General features: G+C 36.2%; 1 protein-coding gene across 3 annotated transcripts in view; it reads left to right on the top strand.

The window, feature by feature from the left end:
- Arhgef38 (Rho guanine nucleotide exchange factor (GEF) 38) overlaps positions 1-11126 on the top strand; it is a 115928-nt gene extending 104802 nt beyond the window's left edge. For 2 of the 3 annotated variants that reach the window (XM_005406225.2, XM_005406224.2), the window contains exons 11-14: positions 1199-1342; positions 2114-2312; positions 2450-2700; positions 9289-11126. In XM_005406225.2, the coding sequence (XP_005406282.1) occupies positions 1199-1342; positions 2114-2312; positions 2450-2700; positions 9289-9474 (780 nt within the window). In that variant the 3' untranslated portion in view covers positions 9475-11126. Of the gene's footprint in view, positions 1-1198; positions 1343-2113; positions 2313-2449; positions 2701-9288 lie in introns of those variants that run through there. The other variant, XM_013505412.1, reaches the window with a different exon arrangement.
- Positions 11127-15629: the final 4503 nt, after the last annotated feature.

Genomic DNA, 15629 nt, shown 5'->3' with positions numbered 1-15629 from the left:
TTCCTGTAATTTTATTATCTTTTCCTTCTAATTTTCTCTTTGTACCACTTTGTTATACTTCCTTGTCCAATTTTTCTACTTTAATTTTTAATCCATCTGTTATTTCTTTTTTTTTCTGTTCCTATCATTTTAATATTCAAGGTTCCTTTTGTTTTCTTAAAATTATGACAAGTTTCTTTTACCTTTATCAGGTTTTCTCATGGTGGAGACATACTTAACTTGTGTAATGTTCTTGTTCACCACTGACAGAGTTGGGGCCTAATTGGCAGCAGTAGGAGCATAGAATAGAAATGAAAACCCTAAGTTTCTCTATTTGTCATTTCGTTCAGGAACCCCTGATGATAGCATCTTTAGCCCTTTCCTGTCAGGCTGGTCAGACTATCCAGAGATAACTCTGAGCTTGGTGCTAGGATGCTGATAGAAAAGTTAGGCAGCTGGGGGTTGGAACAGCTGGGGTTCAAACATGCCCCTCAGTCTTTCAAAATGGTCTTTTTATGTAGTGACCACACTGCAGCTAGACAACTTTCATGATGACTAAAGGTTTCCAGAGTGTCCAAAGAGGAACCAACACAGACTAACTCCTTGGTCTTTTTAGGACTCATCTTGAAAGTCGCATGGCATCATTTCCATCTGTTTAGTTCAACATTTTATTCACTGAGGCTGTCATAAAGTTTGGGGTTTGACTTAGTGGTAGGCTCTGGTTCTATCCCCAGCACTGCAAACAAAACACATCATAATATAACAACCATAAAGATATGCCTAGTTTTGAAAATTAGCACATAGATTCCACCTCTTGCTGAGAAGCATGTCAGAGAAAACTGCTAATTTATTTTAACCCTAGCACAGGTTCTTCATTGGTGCTTATTGTGGTAGATTATTTGCCCTTTTTACTACACCGTCTCCCCTTGTGGGAAGTCTCTATTGCTGTTAACTCCTAAGCCTTTCTTCCAATACTTTATTGCTAATTTTGTCTTTTGTTCTTTTATTTGGCCTTAAAACTTTTAAAAAAATTTCTATCATTTTTGTGTGGTTTCCAGAAACAACAAATTAGACCATCTTTATGGAGAAGTTCTGAAGTTGCCCTGATTTTTCAGTTAGAATTATCTTACATTTTCTCAACTGCGCATCACAACTCTAGTACATTTAATTTCTAACATGGTTGTCTGTTTATCTAAAAAAAATATCATTTTTATCATAGGTGCCTCTGTTGATCTCACACATCTGTGAGATTCAGAACCGAGTCCTAGTAGAAATTCAAAATCTGAACTTTGTAAAGGAGAACAGTGCCACCTTTATTGAGAGGAAACTTAGCTTTGAAAAGAAGAAGCCCATGCAGTCTCAGGTGAGTTTAGCAGCATTCAGGAAAGGGTAAACATTACTACCTATCCAAATTATAGTATACTATTCTTTCTGTCATTCATTCAGTGTCATATCTTATAATGTATCTATGCTTAAAATGTCTGCTGTACTTCTCCCCTTTCTACCGTAAGCTCCATAAAATCGCTAACTTGTGTTTCTGTTTTATACCCAATTTATCCCTAAGTGGCCTAAAATGCTGCTTGATGCAAGGTAGACACTTAGTAAATATTTGTTCAGTAGGATTTTATACGGATAAATCATATGTCCAACCTTCTTATTTTCAAGATAATGCACTCCAGGAGATAAAGCAGTTTTCCCGAAGTCACTAGCGTCAGAGATTGGAAGGGTGTATACCTCTTGACTCCTGCCTAATGTACTATTTCCCAAGAGAAGATATGCATGGGTGCAACTTACCAAGTCAAATATTATTTGTAAAGTGTTAAATATGCAAGGGATTATCTACAAGACAGGAAAGAGTGAAAATGTTCACATTGGAAAGGATTAGAACCTTTGCCTTTAATTCACAGTTGATTTTTGTTCTTTTCTGCAACACTGCCCTCATGTGCTTACTAGAGAATTTTTCATTGAATAACTTGAGTATTTTCTAACAACAGCCTGATGTAAGCCTACACATTGAAATAAATCTAAATCATTGTATAACTTCTACATTAAAGTTTCAGAGAAGAAATATTTACTGACTGAATGAGGATTTTATTAAACATCCATGTAATCCAGAACTTCTTCCTTTCCCCAGCCAGATGTGCCTCCGCAAACTGACACCCACCGCTCCAAACTTCTGTCCACCTACAGCACGGAGGAGCTCTACCAAGCTAAGCGCAAGTGCAATGCTACCCAAGAGCATGACATCAATCTTCTGGAAGGAGAGTTGGTGGCTGTGGTGGAACAGAAGGATCCCCTGGGGAGTACAAGCAGGTGGCTTGTTGATACAGGAAGTAAGTTTTTCCCCAGAGCTACCCCCTATCTTCAGGTGAGGTTTTCCCAGGGGCCTCTGTGTGCTTGTCTGAGTGTACTATTTGTGAAAAGGATACTCAGGATCCTCATTCTTCTTTTTTAAAAATTTCCTCCTCAGATGTAAAAGGATATGTATATTCCTGCTTCCTGAAACCCTACAATCCAGCAAAAGCACAGATGGAGAACAGGCACTGGGATGATGATTTTGACAACATCAGCTTCTTTGTGTCTTCACGGCCAGTGACCGACAGTGTCACGGGCACCCCAGAAGGCAGCATCAGTGACAGCAGCTCGTCGCTGAGTGGCACTTGTGGGAAGTGTGAAACAAATGGCACTGATATTGACAGTTTTCAAGAGGTAGATGAGCAGGTAAGAACTTGAACTTTCATGTAAAATTACTTAGCTCTTTAAACCAGGAAAGAATCTCTAACTGCACTCTATTTTACCCTAAGCCCTGGTGGAGAAGTGCCAGCTTGGACATCAGAGAGACCTGACTCTAGTAGCAGGTACTCTCGGTGGACTGCTTTGCAAAGAACGTAGTTCTCTGAGCCTGTTTCCTTTGAGAAGATGCAGATGACAGTGGTGCCTATCTTGCAGAGGTGATGTGGGTATGGACCAGAGATACTATGCATACGCTAAGTACCCACCACAGAGGAGACAACAGACAACAGCCAGTCACTGTTCGTCCCTGCTGCTGGGTACTTACAGTGAGTGAGGAAGGGCTTTTTACACTGCATGGCACCATTAGAGAAAAGCAATTCAGTACTGAGCAGATTGGGATTAACAAAGCATCTGGGAAATTTGTCTCCAATTCCTCTAAAAGCTGAGCTGTCTAGTAATTGGCTGTTTTTAACACCACACACTGAAACTTTGAAGGTCACCTTTCCCTCACTGCACCAGTGCAAAGGCTACTGGTATGAACAATCCTGTCACAAATTGCAGTTATAATGTAGGATTCATTTCAGTGTATTTAAATATTAATCATCAAATGGCAACCAACAGTTAATTCTCTTATTTTAACTGGCTTTTTTCTTTAATGATTTTTAACTAATCAATTTATTTTTTTTTTGCCTAGGTAATATATTTTTATGAGTTTAATATAATAGAAATTACATAAATAAAAATACTAAAGATACTTACTGACTTCTGCCTCAGTACTACTCTTCAGGGGGCTGGGGATTTAGCTCAGCGGCAAAAGCGCCTGCCTGGCAAGCGCAAGGTCGTGAGTTCAGTTCCCGGTACCGGAGAAAAACCAAAACCAAAAAAAAAAAAAAAAAAAAAAAAAGTCCTACTCTTCAGAGACAGTATTTATATGTATGTTCCTTCAGATTTATTCTACGCATATACAAACATATATGTTTATACAAGTGAGCCTGTAGTGGCTGTATGATTTCTATAATACAGCTGAATTTTTAACCTGCACCCCAAGAACTTAAAGGGTCTACAAATGGGCCTTGGCAGATTCATGAATCTTTCCACTGGATTGGAAAACTGTGTATACATTTGTGGTAGAAGAAGTCCATTGCCCTCAACAGGGTTTTGAAGGGAAATTTTACCTAAAAAGATTAGAAATCACTGCTCTAGAAGACTTCACTTGCTGAGCCATTCTCCCTGTTAAACAGGAAGAGATTGTTGGATAAAGTGATCCAGCATTTTCTAGGATGGTTGTAGTAGATCAGGGATCTTACGGATAAGGTGACAGTACAATTTACCATCTTTCATGGGGCACTTTTATTAGTGAAAGGAAGTGCTTAAGAGAGGAAACATGGTGAGAGATCATCGGAGGGTGCAGTTATCCTACTTCTGTGGGTCTCAGAGTCCCACATAGAAAGCTTGGGCTTCCTCTGGATCTTTTAAAAGTGCTCCTAAGTTATGGCCCACAGCTTTTGTTGAATAATGTACATTCACAACCCAACAGTACTGATTTGCAACAAGGAACTTAATTTTTAAGTTTTTTATTCACTGCTTTTTGCTGAATCGGAGACCATAACCAAAGCAGTCAAATGAATATGACTTCACATCTAATGCACGTTTTTGGATTACTTGGCCTGGCCTGGGTTAGTGTTCTATGGTGCATAACAAATTACTACAAACTTAGTGGCTCAAAATGTTATGAACTTAGTGTCCATGGTCAAGAGTCCAAGCTTGGCTTAGCTGGGCACCCTGCTCAGGGCTTCCCCTGCTGTGATGGTGGTGTGGACTGGGGTGTGCTTCTTTCTGAAACCTGCATTCTCTTCCAAGCTCATAGTTGTTGGCAGAATTCAGCTTCTTCTCCTAGTGGCACGGAGGTCTTGCTGGTACTTATCTGAGAACAGCAACTCTGGGCTGTTTTCAGACCCTAAGCCTGAGACCATATCTCTAGGTCATGTACGGGAGGGTCTTTGCTTCTTCCAGGTCCATGGTGAGCATCACTTTGGCTTCAGATCTCTCTACCTTCTAGTAAGATCTGAACACTCCTTCCTTCAAAGGTTGCTTCTAATTATGCAGTTCTGATGTAAGATGACCTCCCTTTTGACTACCTCAAAGTCAGTTTCTTAGGGAACCTATTAGGCACCGCTGTAAAATCTCTTTATTGTTATCATATAATATAACCTATTCACAGGAGTGAAGTTTCAGCTAATTAACAAATTTCACCAACAGTCAAAGGGATTAGATAGAACATGCTCAACAGGGGTGGGGATTTGGAGTGTGTCCTAGAATCTTGCAGTCCACAGTATTTTGTTCCTTCTTTGGCAAGTAGAATGTTGTCCTTGTTACTTCACAGAGGACCAGGTTTAATAGTGTCAAAAACCCAGTTTTAGAGGGCAGTTCACTATCTCAAAATCAATGCTCTTTTCTACATAAAAATATTAAAAGTATGATTTTTTTGATTAGTAACAAGTTAGTGGTTTTGCTACCAATTTTTCTAAATTCATAGTCCAGTCCTTTATTTACTTACACTTTTCAGTTGCTTATGATGCTGATACCCCTAAATGTCTAATAGGTCATTGTTTAGAAAGTGCTTCAAGAATTTGACAGAATATATCAGTGTATTTTAATAGTCATTATATGAGTTTTAGAGAACTATTTATTGATATGAAATGGTTTTCAAAAATATTCTAAAGTGAAAAACAAATTGCAGAGATTATGCATACTATAATTCTATTTCTATTACAAGTTTAGGTAAGTAAATAGAAAGAAAATAGCAATGAAGGAAGGGAAAGAAGGAAATAAAAGATACTAATAACTGTTGGATGGTTTGGAGTTTTTATCTTTTCTATTTTCTTTTTTTCTTCACTTATCCTTATTTAAAATTATTTCTTCTTCAAAATTATTTGTGCAATAAAAATGTATAATTGCTAAATGACGAACATGAAAGCTTGCTCTAGTACGGTGGGGGAGCAGAGTGGGTATTTTTCATGCCATCTAATAATTTTGGCTTCCTGGACTACAGTGGTATCATACTGTAAAGGCTGGTTTTGTAGCTTTTTAACAAATTTTGGAACAGAAAATTAAAATGTTTTGAACTGTGTTGTTGTTATTGGAGAATGAGGTGGAAATAAATAAAATGAGGTTCAGAGAAGGCAAGTAACGTGGATCACCACAGGAGAGAAAATGAACTGTATAATATATAGAATAAGGAAATCCTGAACACAGAGAAAGAGCTAATGGTAATAAGCAGGGATAATAAATTGGGTAGAAGTCACTAATACAGAATGTTACATTTTTCAAAGCAAATTCTGTTGGAGAACTGGGTTGAATTCACAGAACATGGCATATAAAATGAGCCGGAGGGGGCTGGGGATTTAGCTCAGTGGCACAGCACCTGCCTGGCAAGTGCAAGGTCGTGAGTTCGATTCCTGGTACCGGGAAAAAAAAAAAAAACAGACAAAAAAATAAAATAAAATAAAATGAGCCGGAGCTTTAGTGAGTACAAAAAAGCTACCAATAAGGTATATTTTAGTAAATGCCAAAAAAACCAAAGAGGATTAGATGATTATGGTTCATTTGTTAACATTTTAATTAATTTGTCTAGACTAAAACATACACACTTTTAATGTTAGAAGAATATAACCTAAGACAATTAAAGTATTGCAAATAATGAGATATAGTTTAGCTCCTAAATGCATGACAGATTGAAAACTTGCAAACCTTGGAGAAAATAATAATAATTTAAATAAATTAAAATAAAAATAATTGTAAAAGAGACTAAAAAGAGAGACACAAAAGCCTGATGATAGACTGTAATTTTTAAAAGCAGATTTACTTCCATTTTGAGTATATAATATATGCCTCCATTTAACATAAGTTATATAAAAACTGAAAGATTCTCATTCTATATAAATTTTGGACCATGATCACCTAAAGTATTGAAAGAGTATGTTATAATTTTATACTTTACATTTATGATTTTATGAGCATAATATATTTAATGTTTAAAATATAAACTCTACTATAATTTCATACCAAATAGATATAGAGGGAAGATTTTATATTTCCTTTGAGAGAATTTGTGCCAAAGTGAATGACTGCCGCAAATACTTACAAATGGTATATTGGTCGCTAATCTACCTTGTTGAGAAATTTATAACTTCAGCGTATAGAAGCATATATATTACTTATAAGAATTACAAAAGATAATAACTGTAAGATTCTTACAGCTATTTCAGGAGGTGTATTATAGCACATCACAATCCTAGACACTTTTGTAAACCAAATTCTCCATTCCACTATTGCAGATCTAATCAGTATTTTCACTTTCAAACAGTAACACAAAAATAGCAACATCATATGAGAGATTCTAGTCCCTTTTCACAAGAAAACACTGTGCATATATGTATTAGAATAAGAATTTGGTTCCTACGGCATTATGAGAAGTGGGCTGAGAACAGGATTGGAGTTAGAAGATATGGGTCCTAGCAGCACCAGTTAGCTCCATGACTAAGGGTATGTATATTTCTTCTCCCAGTTCCCACTCACGGGGTTGTTGAGGGTAAGCGCATGTGACAGGGAAGGTATCTTGAGTTCTATGAAAAGGTGTTTATTATCACTGCCATGGCATCACTGAAACTTATTTAGAATGAGAACTTAAAGCACATTCCTTTCTGTTTTCTTCTTGACATTTATTACAAAATAACCCATGTCCTTGTACATGTCTTATATGATACAAGCCGGTTTCCTGCATAATATCTAACCCTGAAAGCCTATCTCAGGTCCAAATCAGTCAGTATTTGAATTCCTACTGTGCAGCATGATGTGGTCAGTGAAAAAAAGTTTAAAAGTGTGTTTAGTGGATTCAGGCTGCTGTAACAATATACCATAAACTGGGTGGCTATTAAGCAATAGAAGTTTCTTCCAGATGTGGAGGCTGCAGGTCACTGGTATTTTGCGTGTCTGGTGAGTGTCATAGATGGTGCCTTCTTGCTAGGGTCTCACCCGGTGGAAGGGATGAGTGTTCGCTCTTGGGCCTGTCTATGAAGGAATTATCCCGTCTATGGAGGATCTGACCTGAAGACCCCATTACCTCCCAAAGGCCCTACCCTCGATACTGTTACCTTAGGGGTTAGGATTTCCACCCATAAGTGCTGTGGAGAAGAAATCATTCAGGCCATTGCACTACAGGTCCTCTTCTCGAGGAATAGCTTATGCTAATTGCTAAGACAATATGCCAGCCAGTGGAATCAGAATTTTATCAAGGATTAAATAACAGTTTGAGATTTAAATAAGAACTTAAATATAACATTGTCCCCGCCCCACACTACCCAGTCTCTTTTCCTGTTCAGTGAAGTCATTGTGTTTCCCATAGTTCCCTTAAACTATTGGTCCTCAAATTTGAAAGCTAATCTGTCTTTTCCTATATATTTTCATGTTATCACCTCTGTGCTTTTGAATATGACATATCTGCCTTCTTGTCAATTTTGTCCTTTATGAAGGTTACTCCTTTCAAAACCCAGCTCATGATTAGCTAATAAGGCATCCACATGTGGAAGTTTTGTTATTGGTGGTGGTGGTACTGTGTTTTGTTTTGTTGACATTTATTACTTTCCTGAGTTGAAATTTCCCTGGTAAAATCATAACTGGCTTCATAATATCTGGTACCTCATAAAGTTTGATTAAATGAGTATATAATTGTTGATAGCTAATTAAGTACTTTCATACCTACAACTGGACATTTTTATCATCAGTCTTGTGATCTTACTGAAAGATGGATTAAAGACTTATTTTAGGGATTCTGTGTACCTAAAAGTTAAAGTATTTTTTTGAAGTTACAGAAAAATTCCTTTAATTGAAATGTTTTATTACTTTCTTCTGAGTCATTTCAAATAATTGTGAATTATACATTTAATATATCATTATAAAATTTGGAAAGTAAAAGAGCAAAGAAGCAACAATAAAAAGTCACCTATCATTTCACCAAAGACATTAGCTAGCATTTTACAAATATATTGTTCATCTAATTTTATACTTTTTTGCTTACTACTTCATCATAAATATTTTCCAAATTATTATTATCAGAAACACCATTTTTAATGGCTGCAATTTGGTGTGAGGGTCTAGAATTTATTCCCCTCTTTTGTTAAATCTTTAGTATTTCCCACACCCCTCCCAGTTTTCACCTTACATGTAGATATTATCATAAACTGTTGTACAAAATATGTGCTAGTGTTTCTATTTTAGTAGTAGAGATTCTCAGAGATGCTGATTCAGAAGGAATTAACGTTAAAATATCTTAATAGAAACTGCCAAATTGCCTTTAAGCGTGGACAATTTAAATTCCTTCCACGAGAATAAGAATGCCTGTTCCATTTCATAATTATCTGGGTCATATTTTGCAAAATAAATCTAACAGAAAGAGTTTCACAGGGTGACTTTGAGAAAATAAACTTTGGCATTGCTTCCGAATGCTTGGAAACCTTTACTGTGTTTCTCTGAACTTTTGGTTCTGTTCCAATAATGTCATTTGCTTTTTTTGTCTAGATTTTCTATGCAGTTCATGCTTTTCAAGCACGAAGTACCTATGAACTGAGCCTTCAGGAATACCAAAGAGTCCATATTCTTAGATTCTGTGACCTCAGCGGCAACAAAGAGTGGTGGCTAGCTGAAGCTCAAGGGCAGAAAGGGTACGTGCCCGCTAACTACCTAGGGAAGATGACTTACGCTTAGGATAAAACCTTCACCTTCGTTTCCTGGCAAAGTGCAGACTGACTACCTCACAGAACTGACATTCTGAAACTTCTGACCAAAAATCGTGAAACTTCGAAACTACATGAAGTGATACCATAATCGGGGTTGAAGGAACATCATCCTACATAAAGGATTATTTCACAAATATATTACAAGTGCTAAGCCAACGGAAACAGCAAAGTGAACAGTGTAGGTCCCAACTAGGAACGGCTTAAAAGTGGACATCTTTTGAAAGGGTTGATGTTCTTTTATTTTCATAAAAGGCTGGGTCTAAGAATAAGGTTTTTCAATTTACTATAAAACTTTTTTCTTACTAGATTGCTTTTGTGTTTCATACTTCTCACTTGCATATAAACATGTTTAAATATACGTGTTATGCAGTTTATATTTAAGTGCATTATATTGCTCATACCATTACATCTTTATACCAGAGCATGTACTAAATACACATAAGAATAGGGATTAGTTAACAGTGAACTAGAAGTCTTTGACATGGCTTCTTTAAAATAAGTTATGAACTAAAGGAAAAAACTGAGTAATGTGACAATATCTAACACTGACTGAATGGATGCTATATGATAGACACTGCTTTAAATGCTTTATATGTGTGGTAGTAACATATTTAATGCAACCCACAGCCCACACAGGTGGAGTAATTGTATTCAAGTCACACTGCTAATAAGTGGTAAGGCTGGGTACCTCAAACCTACGTACTCTGTTTAGTGGGTCCACGCTCCTAAGCATGGCATTGTGCTCCTCCAAGGCTGCACACGCTTGTAATCTACCAAGCACTTGATGGTAAGAATCACGACCTGAAAAGGACCCATCATTATCCTTTCATGCCCGTCTTTAAGTATTTAGGCGTTTTGCAAACTTAAGGGCTATAAAGACTTCCATTTTAGCCTAGGAAAAAACAAGTTTTTAGGTTTATTATTTCTATTTTTATTGTTTTGCTTAAACATTTTGAAAGTATAATTGTTTAAGAATATGTTGCATGATTGTTAATGACACTTTAATGAGGAAATATTTTTGGATCACTCAGTCATTGGGATGATGAGTTGGGAGTGTGTGTTCTGTGTTCTGAGCCAAGATGTATGTATTTTCAGTTGCTGATTTGTACTTAGAGAAGGCAGGCATTCAGGATAACATCTGCTATCACACTATGTCCAGGGACATGGAACTTTAATTTCAGGCATATTTTCTCAAGATACTTTATCAAACTAAAGATTGTTTCCTGCCACAGAAAAAATTAAATTACAGCTGACAGCAGTGGGTTCTTTTCAAAATTAAATTAAGGTGGACTTTCACTGTCCACATAATGTGCTAATATGGCATTAAATTTTAAGATTTATTACTCTATTTGATCCCTATAACGGGTAACATTACATGTATTACTGAGAAAAACATACACAAAATGAAGAGTGCTACTTTTCAGAGTAGCTGACTTTAACACACACAGACACACAAATACAATCACAGAAATTCAGAAGATATTTACATAACAGGAAAAAATGCACTTTATGATGTTGTTCCTAAGATCATTAATCTAAAATAGCTTTATAAAATTTTACTAAGCTATATAAAAAAGAATTGAGCTGTGTTATGTACATGTACCAGCTTCTCATGAGGAATGTAATCATTGTGTAGCACAAACATGTACTGATAAAAAGCAAAAACTGGGAAAAAGTAAAAATTTTAAGTCATTTTTGTGTGAAACATTTTCCTGCTTTGAGTTAGGCACTAAAGAAAGAGTTTCTCTCTTCTTTAGATATACATAGACTTTTATGTCTTTTCACTATTCTTTGTATTAAATTTGAAAATTTAAGTCTGGTTTGCCCAGGGTCAAGCAAAAAGTAATCCAAACTTACTACCTGTGGAAACTATGAACATGCTCAAAGATCAAAACAACACAGAGTGGAAAAAAATCTATCTATATATCTATATCCATTTATTTATCTATATCTATCTATCATCTATCATCTATCTATCTATCAATCACCATCTATCTATCTATATATCTATGTCACAATACTCCCCACAAAAGTGAACAGTTACCTAAATAGCACAGCCCTGGTTTTCCGGCTGACTGGATGTACATAGGCTTTGCCCACCGGGTGGCCCCGAGGACTGACACTTCCTGTCTAGCCTTTGAAGGGTCTGCTCCACCAGAGTCACAGCTGCCATCGCCGCTGAGCAAGAGCTGTAATGAAGCCGCCAACTGCTGTTTCCACTACTGTGACAAACGCCTATGACTGCGTAGGTTTTGCAGGATTATACAAGATCCCCATTTTCTAAATATTTTGCTTAAAAGTCAAGGAAATGATAATTTTGAGGACCAATATTACTTTATTGGCCTCAGGGGAAATAAACTTCCAAAACAGTTATGAGACGTATATATCTTTAAGAAATTTAATAGACAAAACTTTTGGTGGCATCAATATAATTAAGGGGAAAGGGTGCTAATTATTTTATGTCCCTTTAAAAGATGTACAAAATAGGCTCCTCTGAAGTGTTTTTTTGTTTGTTTATTTGTTTTACCAAGAATGAAGGAGAAATTATATAGCTGGCTTTTTTTAAACAAATAAGCATATGTATACATTTTGTTTAGCCTTACTCTGAGATCCTCTAAGCTAATGGTATACATAAGAAAGTTTAGAAAGTATAGAAACTAATGCAGTTATTCAATATTACCTTGGATGCTAAAATTGTATGAAAAAGGCAGAAAGCCAGAACATTCTGTGTATGTCAGGAAGATACTGTGAATGTGAAGTTGAGTCTTGCAATGAGATATATATAATACATGTTTTTAATCAGAACAATGAAGCTCTGTGACCTACTTTCAGTGCTGGAATATTCCATGCCAGCCTAAAATGTAACTTGGAATTTTAGAGATATCTATTTGATGAATGTAACTTGGGTGATTTACAAAAAATAATACTACTACAACGTGGAATTAACAACTTCATTTTCCCCACTAGCTTCTTGGATTTTTGTCCATTACAAAAACTTCTCAAAGCCATATGAATAAAACAAGAAAATTTTTATATTCTAAGATGGCACAAACTCCAAATTTATTTAAACTCTATTTATAATAACTGCAGCTTTCTAATGTACTCATTATATTGCAAAACACTGAAAATATCTGGAACTCACAAAACTCAAGCTAAATAACACATATAAATTTGTATTACAGTGGAAGAAGAAATTAAACTCACTGACTAGAAGGACACGATCTTAGAGATTATTTAGAGAATGCTATTTTTTTTTAAGTCTAATTTTTTACACACCAGCTGTAGGTATAAAGAAGATTGTTTTATTTTCTCAGAAAAATAAGTCATACTTTAGCAAAAACTAGAATGAAAACTTCTTGTTTAAAACTCCAGGAAATACATTCTTAGCAAATTAAATAAAACTTATTTTACTTAAACACTATGGTAAGTGTATTTTTGATTTTTCTCTAATTTCTTACATACTTTTTATAATTATTGTGTTAATAAATTTGTATTGTGGTAAAATGAATTTCCTACATAACCTACGGTTATCATAATGTAATGTATAGTGTTACTAATAAATAGTACTACGACATATTTGGTAAGAGTTGGAATCATTTAACCTTTAAATACAGATGTGTTTTGACTTATGATGGGGTTCTGTTCTGATAAACCTACTTTTAAGTTGAAATCTGCATTGAAAATGCACTCAGTGCAGCTACATTACCACCCATCCTGGCATAGTTACACAGCGCACTGTAGCTAAGGGTTAGTTACGCGCGATCTTGTGGATGACTGGGAGGTATTGGTGCCTCACCTGGAAATGCAGGGCAGCATCACAGGGCATATGGCTGGCCTGGGAAAAGATTTAAAAAGTACACATTCTGCTAACGTGTATCACTTTTGCACCACTGAAACACACAACATGCAGAACAGAGAAAGTGATCCTGACCAAATTTTTTTGTAAAATGGAATGAATATTAAACCCTGAAAGCTTATTTATGTGCACATCTACTTATCTCTGCACTTATTCTCTGAGCCAACAAGTAGTGAAATCTGCAGATGACGATGCTGTGCTCGACAGTTTCTCTCCCTGCATACAACTTAAATTGGAATCGGAGGAATGAAGTGTACGTAACAAAACAAAGAAATGAGAAAACTACTGCTACTTCTCATCACTGCTCAATTTAAAAGTCTGGTAGCTCACTTTGTGATATGGAAAAATCTGAGCTACTTGAAACAAACTCTTAATAACAAATATGCTTCTATAAAAATACCAAGCTACACACATTATTAGATATGTACATAATTACATATAGGTACATATCCTAAATATAGTCATATCCACTGAAAGATAAATTACTTCCTAAAGTCTTTCTGTTAAACTTCCTAAAATTTAATAAAATTAAAATTGCTTACCTTCTCAATTCTATTGAGTACAAATTTTCTACAATGAAATAGAATTTTTCTTTTCAGATGCTGATGTACCAACTGAACTAATCATTACAGATTTAACTTTTTACAAACACTGAGGTTACATGAACTGTTACAGTTTTTTCAGGTGAGCTATTTCAGGTCATCCTGTTCAGTTTTGTCCAAACTGGACTTGAACTATAAATAAACAATAGTGGATTTTATTGTTGCCTTTTTTACCCTAAAGGGCATTTGAAGATTATTCCAAACTGGTATTTTGAGAGACAGAAATCTCTCAAAACAAAAACTTCTGCAGATCTTAAACATATAAGCAAACATTTACTCCACATGTAAATACTGGAATTATCTCAATCTTGGATACTAATATACTATGAATAATTTACAGCAGAGTTTAAAATAATCTTTCCTTAGGAAAAAAAAAAAAGCTTAATTTAAAAGCTTTCACAGAGATCACTTATCAATATATTTTAGGATAACGTTAGACAAGCTCAGAGACTAAGGAACAGGATTGGGATTGGTGGTTTATAGTGAAGATGCTTTAGTGCACACCAAGGCTGATAAAACCATGCTACAACTGTTTTGTAAATATGAGAACTTGTTGTATTTACAGTGTATACAAAGAAATGAGGTATTCATGAAATACTGCATGGCTGCTACACTTTGCTATGTATGATAAACCATTTCTCTGATCTACAAGGCCTCCTGTCTTCCATCAGATATACATATAAAACAATGGCAGGCTGATTTGTTAGCTTGCAAGCCAGCTCTGACCCTTACACTTTCTGCATTAGCCAGCTGTTCTGTCGCTGTAATGAAATCCCTGATGTTGCTAATTTGATAAAGAGGTCTATTTATCTCACAGTCTTGGAGGCTCAAAGTCCAAACAGCATGACGCTGCTTTAACAAGGGTCCCCGGCTGCATCAGCTCCTGGAGGGGACAGACTTGGGCTTGTAACACTGCACCTGTGAAAGCTAACTTGGATCCCACGCAAATGATGTTAATCCTTTATGAGGACAGTGCTTACAATCCAAGCATCTCCCCCTAGGCTCCACCTTCTAAGAGTGCTACCACCCCTTACAGGCACCACACTGAGGACTGAGCTTCCAGCACAGGAAATGCTGGGTGGCAAGCTACCCAAGCCATAAGCATCTCCTGACCGGTAATGGACAAAGCAACCTCAGCCAGTCCTTAAAACAGGAGCTTCTTCTACACAAAGTTATCTAAGATTAGGCAAAACCCTCTAGTATTCAGGGGCAGAAAAACTTGCCTTTTCTTTCATAGTACAGGAAGAAGTCGTGTGGAAAAATATCACAAATTCCGATCCACAAAGACCCTTGGAAATTTTTTTCAGCAATTCTCAGGGATGGGTATCATCAGGATGAATCAAAATCGATTACAAAAATTGATTCTGAAAAGAGGTGAACTAATTGGAGAGGGAGAAGCAATTGAAAAGAGGCTGAGCACTGAGAGTGACACTGAGAATATGGGGCAGGGGTCCACCCCCCAGGTAAGGCACCTTACTCAGCAGGGTCAGCTCTTGGGGCTTTGCTACATGAGCCATGTGATTTATTTAAATGTGTATATGCTCACAACCACCTGACGTTCTCAGGAACTAGGTTCTAATAATTATTTTCACACACTATGGAAAGCATTAAAGACATTTAAAATAAAAGTTTCCATGTCTTGCTAAAAATATTTAACATTTTAAG

The sequence above is a fragment of the Chinchilla lanigera genome, unplaced genomic scaffold, assembly GCF_000276665.1.
Source record: "Chinchilla lanigera isolate Chin_1 unplaced genomic scaffold, ChiLan1.0 scaffold00095, whole genome shotgun sequence".
NCBI classification, from domain to species: domain Eukaryota; kingdom Metazoa; phylum Chordata; class Mammalia; order Rodentia; family Chinchillidae; genus Chinchilla; species Chinchilla lanigera.
The sequence above is the reverse complement of the archived record's forward strand: the minus strand, read 5'-3'. Positions and strand labels throughout refer to the sequence as shown.